General features: G+C 55.3%; 2 protein-coding genes across 2 annotated transcripts; both read left to right on the top strand.

Annotated features, from left to right (window-relative positions):
* The first annotated feature begins 1241 nt into the window (after positions 1–1241).
* LOC133626559 (RING finger protein 148-like) lies at positions 1242–4270 on the top strand. The gene is made up of 3 exons (XM_062006406.1): positions 1242–1647; positions 2266–2513; positions 3930–4270. Exons 1-3 carry the CDS (start codon positions 1242–1244, stop codon positions 4101–4103), a joined length of 828 nt encoding a protein of 275 aa, XP_061862390.1. The 3' UTR covers positions 4104–4270.
* Positions 4271–5469: 1199 nt separating this feature from the next.
* On the top strand, positions 5470–7662 carry SOWAHD (sosondowah ankyrin repeat domain family member D). The gene is given in 3 exon segments (XM_062006405.1): positions 5470–5832; positions 6200–6498; positions 6500–7662. Coding segments are annotated over 3 exon segments (1521 nt in total). The 3' UTR covers positions 7359–7662.
* The last annotated feature ends 3846 nt before the right edge of the window (positions 7663–11508 follow it).

Genomic DNA, 11508 nt, shown 5'->3' with positions numbered 1-11508 from the left:
CCTTCTCTGGAGGTTTCCAAACCCACCTGGGCACGTTTCTGTGCACCTCAACTGAGGTGAGCCTGCTTTAGCAGAGAGCTGGACTGAATGATCTCTAGAGGTTCCTTGCAACCCTGACCATTCTGTGACTGTAATAAAAAGCTTCTGTGACTGACAGGGCTCCATGTAAATGCACGCTTGTGATGGGGTTCTGTGCAGCCACTTATTGCTTCGGGCGGCTGCAGGGCTGCTCCCTTAAAACAGTTCTGGAAACTGTCCTGGCACTGAGGGGCCTCTCCTCCAGCCCAGTCTGGCCAGTCAGGCGCCTCTGCCAGCACTGTTGAAGAAGGAAAATCTTCAGCCAAAGAGGAGATGTGGGAGTGGGACAAGACATATGGATCCCACAGACAGAGACGGAGGGATGACAAGCACCAGCCCAGAGACTCCTCTGCAACCCGCAGTGAGAACGCAGCTGTGCCCCTGCAACCCGTGGAGGGCAACGGCAGGACTGAGAGCCACCAGCAGCTCCAGGTGAGTGTGCCTGCACGGGCAGAGACTGTGTGAGGAGGGGCCACGGCACAGGCTGTGCTGGAAAGCCTGCAGGCCCAGAGGCACACACAGGGGACAGGAGCTGCAGTCCTTGGGATGAACACACACAGAGCGGCCTGTGCAGGGCTGCCAGAGGGGTGAGGGACAGCGTGGATGACTGAAAGAATCTGTCAGGAGCAATGTGGGGAATGACTTGGTTATGTCAGTCTGCAACATGGGGAGCTTTGGAAGATTTCCTTCCTTACTCCCCTCACTCTGCCCCTTTTGAACAAGGTCATTTGCACCACAGATGGCTTTGAGAAGTGAGAACCCCGAGCTTCCACAGCCAAACGAAGGATGGCCTGGGCCTCTGGAGTGACCTTCAGGTTGAAACAGGGCTGGAGGAGGCTGGAGCCATCTCTAGTGGAGCATCATCCAAGCTGGAGTTTGAGCAGTACCGGGAGAGAGGAGGCGCAGAACTGTGCTTTGTGGAGAAGGAGCAGAAGGTTGTGAAGGGGCCAAAGGCTGACGTGTCACAATGGGAGGGCAGGTCACTCAAATCCCAGGCCCAGCTCCAGAGCAACTCAGTGACACTTGGAGGTCTCAGTGGCACGGGGTCAAGTGCCTCTTGGAACTACTGTTCCAAATTCCTCGGCAGGTTGTGGGCTAACAACCACCCACTGCCAGACAAAAAGACTTCCAGGCCACTACATTTGTGCTTATAGCAACCAGCAATGGAGAAAGCAGCAAGCTTCCATTTCTTCTGCCTTCTGCTGGTTGCCAGCACTTTATTTGAGACCACAGAAGCATTTGTCTTCAGTGCCTCTCTAGAGCTGGTCTATTTCAACAGCACCAGCAACACCACTGTCACCCAGCAGTGCAACTGTGGCGTCTATGGCTCAGGATCTCCTTGCCGTAGCGCCTCAGGGATCGTGGCCATTCCTGCCTCCGGCAGCCTTCAAGCCTGCGCCCCAGACACCCAGTTCAGCGCCAGCCACCGGCCCTGGATCGCGCTGATCCCAAGCGGCAGCTGCAGCTTTGCTGACAAAATCCGGGTGGCAGCCAGACGGGGAGCGGCGGCCGTTGTGATCTACAACACGCAGGGCAAAGGCAACGACGTCTTCCCCATGAAGCATCTTGGTGAGTATCGCTATGTGGGGTGCTCAGACCTCAGCCTTGCTCTGAGGTTCGGCCCAGGGCTGCCCTGGCAGGCTGTGAGGAAGGAGGAGTCTGTGGATGATCTCTGGCTTTGGTTGCTCGGTGTCTGGGGAAGTACTGAACGTTAAGGAGCAGCAGCAGACCAGGGAGAGAGGCAGAGCTGGTGCAGGAAGCGTCCCTAAGCCAACAGCTGCGTGCCCGGCACCCCTAAGATCCTGCACATTCCACAGTCCCTACTGACCTCACTCCGGACAGGATTGGTCATCACTTTAATGCAGTTCAAAGGCACATGAAAATGGAAATGGTCCATGTGCTGGGTCTGAAATGATGAGCACGTGTGTCCTCTACGGGAGTGAGGAGTGCTCTGGAGAGAAGACCTTCTGAACATGGTTCCCATCTGCACCTCCCAGGGAATCAGCCAGAGCTGTGAGCTCCACAAGCCCATGGAGATGACACGGTCCATGAGCTCAAGTTGAATATGCAAATGCTTGTTAGAGACTTTCCAGTCTGTTCTGTAGCACTTGAACTGGGACATGTATAAGACAAGGGCTTTTATACAACACCTTGGAACTGAGCAGAGATTCCTCTTCTCCTTTGCAGGTGATGAAAACATCATTGCCATTATGATTGGGAACCTGACAGGGACAGAGATCTTACACCACATCGAGAGCGGCCTGAGAGTGACCATGGCTATAAAAGCAGAGAAGACACATCGTCTCTCGATGCTCCAATACACCCTCATCATCACCACTGTGGTTTTTCTCACAATTGAAGTATCAGCCCTGTACAACTACATTCGTTATTACTTTCAGAGAGGCAGGATTGCGACGGCCCTGTCTGACAGTCAGGTGAGTTTGTGTGCCCTTCCTTGTTACACCCCTGACTTTGTATCTTGAGGGCAAAACACTGGTGTGGGAATTTGAATCAAGCACTGTAAGAATCTGCATCTCTGTCAAGGAGAGTTTTGCAGAAGAGGAATGGTAGAAACAGACCCTTGGAGTGTGCCTTGATGGCCCGTGTTCATAACTTCCCCCGTGAGGGGGCTGACAAGTGGGGTTGGCAGTGCCTCTCCTGGGGATGCCAGGGCTTTTGAAAGGTTTCTTCCTTTGCAGGTGTCTCAGGAGGTTACCTGTAAACTGCAGGTAACTGGCCAATCGATGCCCATTTCTTGCCAGCTTACAGGTTACTAAGAGGGTTGTGCTCCTGCAAAACCTGTTCAACCATGCTGACTTGGGTAGTTTAGCAGAAAGCACTTCTTTTATGCTAAAAAAACCCGAGTCCTGCATCAAGGAAATGTCAAGTTGCACTCCAGACGTTCAACTGGTGCAGCTGGAAGGAGATGCCGCTCCCGTGGGCTGAACTAGACAGTCTGGGTATCATCCTGGGGTGCAGGATGGGAGCATTGGCTGTGGTGGTCTCTGTACTTGTCTCACAGTTCTGATTACTATTGGGCAGTGCCTGTCTGCCTTGCTGCTTCTGTTCAGGCTGAGGGAACTGGCAGACGACAGGACCTGAAGGAGTCGTCTTAAATCTGTGCCCTAATTCAGACCCACTGTGGCACTAAATGTCTTCACTGAAGCCCATGTTTGCACCTTTAATGGCTGAAGGATATTTGCTTTCTTGAGTCCACAGCCTGTCTTCGGCGAAGCCTGATGCTGCCCTGCTCTGAGCTGGGACCATCCAAAGCCTTGGGCAGAAGCTCAGCCCCAGCTGATTGTAAGGCCTGGCTGAAGAAGCGCTCGTCACTCTCGTGCCTGCAGCTGAGGGTGTTTCTCAAGGCTTCAGGCTGACTTTGACAGCTCCCTCTGTCCCTGCCACCAGCCTCTCTTCAGTTCCTAAGGCCCCACAGTCCTTCAAAAGGGAAAGTGTTAGTGTGGGCGTCTGAGGAATTTCTGATGTGTTGTGGCCAGTGCTGGGGAAGATGCTGTTGCCAGGGGCTGCCAGTGCCTGGGCCCGCTCAATATGTGCCAGAGCTTGCCATGGGGAGAGATGTGCCCTGAGTGGAAGGAAGAAGCTCTTGTCCTGGTACTGGGCAGTACGAGGGAAGAGCTGGCTCAGGAAAGCAGAAGCTGCAGCCGAACTTCCCGCTCTATTAGGCAGCAACAGTTTCCCCCTGAGATGCTGGAGGTTAACAGCAGAGCTTTGTTCAGCCTCTGTTTATTTCTGTGTCAAAGCTCACTGCAGTCCTTGCAGGCATTGCTCTCCTGGGAAGATGCAGCCTCCTGTAAAGTTGCAACTGAACTGTTCCCTCTTGTTTCACCAAGGTGGACATAGAAGCGGCCGAGCAAGCCAGAGGATCCAGTGGCACAGAAAATGTCTCCGCAGTTGATGAAGTGGGTGACGTTGGTGGAACTGCACCATCTGAGCAGGCTGCTGTACAAGCAGGAGATGAACACGTGGCGGAGGAAGAGGCACCACGTGGGAGAACTGGATCCTGAGGAGGATCCAACAGCAGGGCGTAGGCCTTCGGCAAGGAGCAGCCTGCTGCCATACGTGGGTACCAAACCCTGACAGATTAGTTGTAAATAGTTCCTAACTTATATCCAGTTAGAATATTTAAATAAAGCTTTGTTTTGTTGAGTCTCCTTGGAGCACTGTGCAACAGGTCTTTGGGTTGTGTGGAGACGCTTTAGGCTTGAATGGAAGATGCTGGAAATGATGTGGCCACGAGTGGTGACGGTTGCTAAATGGATACTAAATGTTTCTAATACTTGACTCTGGTAATATTGCCATGGAGTCACACAGACATTTATGACAGCCTGTTTAGGGTGATGCTGACATCATCTGCCTTGACTAACCAAAATTGCATCCCTGAAAAATAGCAGGTGTTTAGAGGAGTCAGCACACGGGTGGAGGGTCAATGACCAGAGACAAATTTCTTCCTTGTATCTAACCTCCATCTCTCCTCTTTCAGTTTCAAGCCATTACCCCTTGTCCTCTCCTTATATGTCCTTGTGAAAAGTCACTCTCCAGCTTTCTTGCAGGCCCCTGCAGGGACTGGAAGGCTGCTGTAAGGTCTCCCTGGAGCCTTCTCCAGGCTGAACAACCCCAACTCTCTCAGCCTGTCTTCCCGGGAGCTTCTCATCACCTTCATGCCCTCCTCTGGCTCTCTCTAACAGCTGCATGTCCTTCTGACAGAGGCTGGATGCAGAACTGCAGATGGGGTCTCGCCAGAGCAGAGCGGCGCTGATTCTACAACACCATCGAGCTGCCCAGGACTCCCCTTGCACCACCACACACGCCCACTCTCCCTCCCATGGCCCATTCGGCCTCCAACTGGAGCTGAAGAGCAGCTGTGAGAGCCTGCTGGGAGCTGGGAACTTGCTGAGGCACATCCCTGCAGCCTGCTTTGGCACACCACGTCCATCTCATGACCAGCCCAGGGACTGAAGGGCCAAGGGACAAAAATGCCTCATTAAGCAAGTCCAAAGAACTGCTGCACTGTTGCTCAAACAGAGCCAGGCCACCAGTCGGTCTCTGGAAATGTTTTGGGGAATGCAACACTGATCTTTCCTACAAGGAAACGGGAACAGAACCTGGCGCTTCCGTGTTTCACTGCCCGAGACGGCCACTGCTGCTGACACTCCACGCTCCTGAGGGCAAAAAACGATCTTGGAGAGAGAAACCCGTTGTCCTAAAGTCTCGTCCAGGGAGGCCAGGAGAAACGGGTAGACCTGCACAGTACAAGTGACCGAATTGCCCTGGCTGAAGCTTTAAACCAGAGGGCTCACCCGCACCACCTTCTGCAAGCCTCACGTGTATTTGCCTCGCGTTCTGCAGCACCGTCCTCTTGCATTTCGCTAAATGCGATACCTGACAACAGTGCAGGCAAACGCCTCCCCAGCCCGCCCCGGCCGCTCCCGCTGCCGCTCCCGCTCCCGCACAGCCCGCCCCGGCCGCTCCCGCTGCCGCTCCCGCTCCCGCACAGCCCGCCCCGGCCGCTCCCGCTGCCGCTCCCGCTCCCGCACAGCCCGCCCCGGCCGCTCCCGCACCTCCCGCCCCGGCCGGGCGGCTCCGGGCCCGCCCGTCGCGCCGCCGCGGGAGAACCCGCCGCTGCCCGCTCCGCTCCGCCGGCCCCGCGGCTCTGGGGCCGCGCTGGGTCCCGTGGCTTGGCTGCCACGCAACAAGTGCTTTAAGCGGCGCCCGGCGGCCCCGTGGCTGTGCGGGGCGAGTTCTCCGCCGCCTGTCCCAGTGTAGCCCCGGCGAGCAGCGCGGCGGCGCGCAGCTGCTCCTCACCGGCCCCGCACGCTGCCTGCGGGACAGGGAGGAAAACCGGAAAGGAAAACACACCTTTTCACCTGCGTGAGGATGAGAACGGAGTGATAACCAATCCAAATACAACAGGAAGAATAAAGATGAGGTGAAGAACTGAGACAACACGCAGGCAGAGCGCTGCACCAAGCCATCGCTCACCGCGGCCGCCCGCTCCTCGCCACCAGCGCCGCGCTCGGTGAGCTGGCCACGCAGATTTGGAGCAGCCAGGATCCGCCGAGCGGGACCTGCCGCGCCCGCCGCACCCGTAACGTAACCAAAGGTCACCTGCGCGCCCCGGCGGAGCGCGGCGCGGCCGACATGCCGTGGCACCGCGCGGGGCCGCTTCCTCCTTCGCGCCGCGGCGGGCGGGCCGCCTGGGGCCGGAGCTGGGCAGCGCCGCCGGGCCCCGCCGCCGCGCGGGCGGCCGAGGAGCCGCGGAGGCACCGCCGGGGCCCTGCGGGAGCGGAGGCGGGACCGGCATCGGGACTTGGCGGAGCGCGGAGCTGCCGGCATCAGCCAGACGTCCTTCCTGGAAGCCGCCCAGCCCCGCGCGGGGAGCCGGGCCCGCGGTTCCCGTCTCTGCCATGGGGAGCAGGGAGCGTTTCCAGCACACGGGCACCAAGAGGAGCGTCGGCCGGGGTCCGGCGGCCGGGGCTGGGGCTGCCGGTGGGCTGTCTGTGGGCCCGGGCAGGACTCGCAGGAGGGAGCTGAAGGACATCGTCTGGCAGAGGAGCAGGCCCAGCAGCACCGCGCACGTTGCCGCGGCTCACGAGACGCACGACGGCAGCGCTGGCCTGGCAGGGACGGCACAAGAGCGGAAGCCCAAGGAGAACCCCGAGGTGCTGCCCCTTGCCCTGGATCCCCTGGAGCACCAGTGGCTACTGACGGTGGCGCAGGGCGATGCAGACAGCATCATCAGCCTGCTGGAGCTGGATCCCAGCCTGCTCACCAGGAGGGACTTTGTGACGGGCTTCACCGCGCTCCACTGGCTCGCCAAGCACGGCCACCACGACCGCTTCATCCGGGTGGTGTCCCACGCCCAGAAGAAGGGTTATCCCCTGGACATCAACAGCCCCACGGCCAGCGGTGGGCTCACCCCTTTGCACCTGGCTGCTCTGCACGGCCACGAGCTGCTCATCAAAGTGCTGGTGGGAGCCTACGGGGCGGACACCAGCCACAGGGACCACAGCGGGCACAAGGCTTGGCACTACCTGCGGGCAGACACCTCCAGGGAGCTCAAGGAGCTGGCAGGGGCCTTTGACGAGGACTTGATCCCTCTGGGCTCTCACAACACCAACAACAACTCCAAGTCATCCCGAGAGCCCAGAGTAGGGCAGGACTGTGTGGACTTTGGGGCCGATGGGAGAGCCCAGCGCTCCTGGGGCCTGTCGACCCTCCGTGCCTCCGTCAGACGGGTCTTTCCCTTCTTCAGAAACTGATGAAGCTCCCCTGGACCATTTGTCTCCCAACGTCAGCTGGAGAGCAGCTGGGAGAGCCCGCAGGGAGCTGGGAACGTGGTGAGGGCTGGCTCTCCAAGTCCAGGTCAGGGGGAACCTTTGGGCACGGCAGCGCCGCGGCCACTCCGGGTCTCATGAGATCTTTTGGGGCTGCAACAGAGGGAGCGCGTTTGAGGCCACCACAGCCATGAGGACAGCTCTTCTAAACAAACACCTGTCCTTGGGTGGGGTTTGTCTGCTGCCCTAGCTGATGAGGACTCCCTACAGCTGACCTCCTCATGTACGTACCTGTAACTCTATTAAAGAGGCAAAGCTTCTGCTCACCTGTTGTGTGTTTTGTTCGGCAAATGGAGATGTGCCCAGCTGATTTCAACTTGCCTTTCACATTCTCAAAGCACAGGGCTGCCTCAAAAGGTCTTCAGAAAAACAGCGGCCCCTTCCTCTTTTCCATCAGCACGAGGCCGTTTCTACCCCCTAAATAGCAGTCACATTTGAGAAGTGACTCTCAGGCAGCACAGCTCGGGAGTTTCTGTTCCCCATCGCAGAGCAGCAGCCCTTGCAGACACCTCCCTTTGGAGCTTTGGAGGGGAGGGGCAGCTGCTTTCCATCTGCCTTTGTGGGGGTCTGCAGAGGAGGCAGAGAGACTCAAAAGTCTCTGGCCTGGCAGCATGGATGAATTTGTACCTTCGTGGAGATACACAGGTAACTCCCTTGGGGGAGGGGGTTAGAATTTGAGGCCCTGAGTTTCACAAACCCTGGGTAAACCCTGTTTATATTCAGACTGAAATGCTGCTCGAACACCTGAATTAACTCAGTCAGCAGGAGATGGCACATGGAAGTGCAGCCTCCAGAGGAGGGGTAGGGACACACAGGTGGGTCTCGACACCTTTTGAGTCACTGAGGTGAAGACACAAAACATGGTGAGAATGGATTTAATGCCTGATCTGCACTGGGTTTTGTAATGCTTTAACAAATACTGTGGCAACGTAACTCCTTCCAGAAGTTCTCTGTCCACACCCATGCCACGGCACGGCAGGCTGGCTTCTCAGGAGACTGGGCACACCAGCAGGAACTCCCTGCCAAGCACTGCTCTTCAGCACCTGTGACCTTCAGTTCTGGTAAGCAAAGTGCTGCTGATCAGACACGGGGGGTGCACAGCTAACAAAACATTTTTTGACTTCTTGGTCCTCCATCAGCCTTTCACAGAAGTGAGAGGGTGCAGGATGGCTCTTGCATCCTCCTCTGAGACAGACAGTAAACAGTACAATTTGAGAATTTCCTTGAAGGAGCTGTTTTCTTGGCATTTGTACCTGCTGCTTAGCCACACTGCACCAGGAAGCCTGGACTTCAGTGTTCCACTGAACTGGTAAATGCTACACAACTACAACTAAATGGTTCTGAGTACTTGGCTCCCCTTGACAGCTAACCAAAAACCCCTAAAGAAGCAGCTTTCCCCCCATCTTTGGGTCTTGGGTTTGAAGCTGTATTCTGCTCTGAGGCAAACCAGGCCTTCACTTCAGCAAGAGCAAGACCAGAGCCCTGCTCCTCTGGGTGCTGTTGTTTAACACTCATCTATGCCCACCCCCCATCCTGCCTGCCCAGCAAGGGTTCCTCTCCACAGAGGAAAAAAGGGATCTTCCAACTGCAGCACCCTTTCTGCTGATGTACCTTGTCTTTGCCCCAAACACCACTTCCAGTGACAGGGGAGCTCTGTCTCAACACTGCTTATTTTCATCCCTGCAGAGGGGCACTCAGTTTGGAAATAGACAGGTTTAACAACTATTGCTCAAACACAATCTGCTCCAACTCAGCTTCTCACTCACAGAGCAAAAGCTCACCCACCAAATTAATGCACCAGAATATGGAGATTATGTAGTTTTTTCTTTCATGTCTCTGCTGCTGTCTTAGTTACCGTGTCTTAGCCCAGTTCTACAGAACTCCCCTCCCCTGCAGCTCTCACAGGGGAGGGCAAGAAAAGCTGCCCCAAGAAACACAGAAGTCATTCAAGCCCAAGCTATTCGTGTTGGGTAAGGTTCTGCAGATTGACTTTCACTCAGTCTTAATTTGTATTAAATTTACTTTGTGCTGGACCTTAATGTCCAATTTCAAAAGCAGATTCTGTCCACTGGGGAAAAATACTACAAGGGGTCATTCTCCAAAGCAGCTCCTGGGTAGAAGCTGCTTCCATCCAACTAAAACAGCACAGCAATGACAGCAACAGGGAGACTGTCTAAGAAATAGTAATAAATAGCTCAATCTGTGCCTCAGGAAAGCTCTCCTACAAATGTCACAAACAGTCTCTCTCCATGCTCAGGTCCATCAAATAACTTTTTTCCTCCCCAGCCAAGTCCTCACAGACACAAGAGGAGCTCTGTGAGCAGCTTGGCCTGCCAGCAGTGGCAATGGGGGGGGCTGCAGGGGCAGGCTGCAGCGCACCACAGCTGCTATGTGACCCTCAGCAGTGCTGTGATTCCCTCAACTTCAGGGAGAAGAGCAGAGAAGAGATTTTAAAAGCATTGGGTAAGTGTTTGCAGCACACGGGCCTCTGCTGAAACCTCTCTGGCAATGCTGTCGGCTCCTGTTCTGTTGCACTGACTTATTGCTTCCCTCAGATAACAAAGGAGAAACTAGGCTCTCACTCTCACCAGAGAGGAAAACAAGGTTGAAGATCACTCTGAAGTGTCCTGAAGTTGGTAAAAATCCCAGCCTTGCTCTGCTGTGCTCACAGGAACCTCCAGCACACTGTAGGAGGGAGACTGTCACAAGCTCCAAGCAAGGCATGTATGTTACACATTCCCGCGTCCCTGGCACATGCTAACATCTGCCACCAAGGGGAACGCCAAGGAGATAGATCTGTGTACCTCCACTCTGAAATGCAGCAACACAGAGGGGTGGTGGCCTGAAGCTTCCTCGGGGAGCTGCCACCCAGGAGCGCAGCCAGCACTGCATGCTGAACTCAAGAGAACAGCACCACAGCACGTTGCAGCCCTCAGCATCAGGATGGGCTTTGCTGCAGCCACCTCCAAGAGGCTTATACCTTTGGTTCTTTCCTGCTCACCGGAGCATCCATCCCAAGCCTGTGCTGCAGACAGGAAAGGAGCAGCAGCCACACGGGACCCAGTGCCCTCTCCTCTAACTTCCCTGTGGTAAAGAGGTGACATTCCACATGCCCGGGAGAGAACGGTAGGTTTAACCCCTTCTTTCTCCCCTCCCCTGTTTTAAATTGCTGCTAACTCTTCCTTTGAAAAGTATCTTTATTACCCTTCTGCTGATCATGTCTGAAATTAAGCTGCTCCTTTATGAACTTGATCAAGCCAACACAGAGCTCCAAACCAAACTCATGTTATCATATAGAGAACATGCACATGTATGTACTACTGCCTGTAGCAGTACTGCATTTTGTAGGAGGCAAATCTATCCACTGCTTTTTCCCTTTCCTCCCTCTGAAGTGGAACTTTCATCCCTGAGAGCAGCTCTGGGTGCTGTGGGTGCAGGGGCCAGACCCAAGCAGGCTCAGACGCTGCCCCTGGGCTGACTGCAAGCGCTGGGCTCACAAGGAGCCACCTGCACTCACACAGGTGGGTGTGCAGGGGCAGCCTTGCCCAGCCGCTGCCCAGGCCCAGGATGGGCACTCTTGGTGTTGAAGGACCACTGCTTAATCCCAGCTCTGTGCTCTTGCTCCCTGGGCAGGTATTTTTAGAGTAATTCTGAGCATGAAAGATTTCCGGATCTGCAGCGCCATCATCTGCACTGTTCAACACCTGCAGCTCACACACTCTTCCATTCCTAAGAGAGCCTGCAGGAGCTGGGAACTTGGTGAGGACAGTTATTTTCACCACAGGCCTCTACAGATCAGAAGTGCTTCTGAAGTATTTGTTTTTCATAACTATTTCATGTTCTCTAATATAATACTCACGTTAACTCCTCTAAAATCAGTTCTGATTTTCAGCCCTTTAAAAAATTGGTAACTTCACTCTGATAGGTTTACAGTAAGGGAAAACACAGTGTGTTTGACCTCAGAAGAGCTCATGAGCCTTCTCACATTGAGATTAGATTCAGCATTATGTTAGTTCTCACTCTCCCTTCCCATCCCACCACAGATCCATGTACATATGAAATAATTGCAACCAGG

The sequence above is a fragment of the Colius striatus genome, chromosome 13, assembly GCF_028858725.1.
Source record: "Colius striatus isolate bColStr4 chromosome 13, bColStr4.1.hap1, whole genome shotgun sequence".
NCBI classification, from domain to species: domain Eukaryota; kingdom Metazoa; phylum Chordata; class Aves; order Coliiformes; family Coliidae; genus Colius; species Colius striatus.
The sequence above is the reverse complement of the archived record's forward strand: the minus strand, read 5'-3'. Positions and strand labels throughout refer to the sequence as shown.

Bases quoted from the DNA above. Each gene is read 5' to 3' on its own strand.
- LOC133626559 (XM_062006406.1), top strand. From the start codon at position 1,242: ATGGAGAAAGCAGCAAGCTTCCATTTCTTCTGCCTTCTGCTGGTTGCC. The intron at 1,648-2,265 runs GTGAGTATCGCT...TCTCCTTTGCAG, and splicing joins CTTCCCCATGAAGCATCTTG to GTGATGAAAACATCATTGCC. The intron at 2,514-3,929 runs GTGAGTTTGTGT...TGTTTCACCAAG, and splicing joins CGGCCCTGTCTGACAGTCAG to GTGGACATAGAAGCGGCCGA.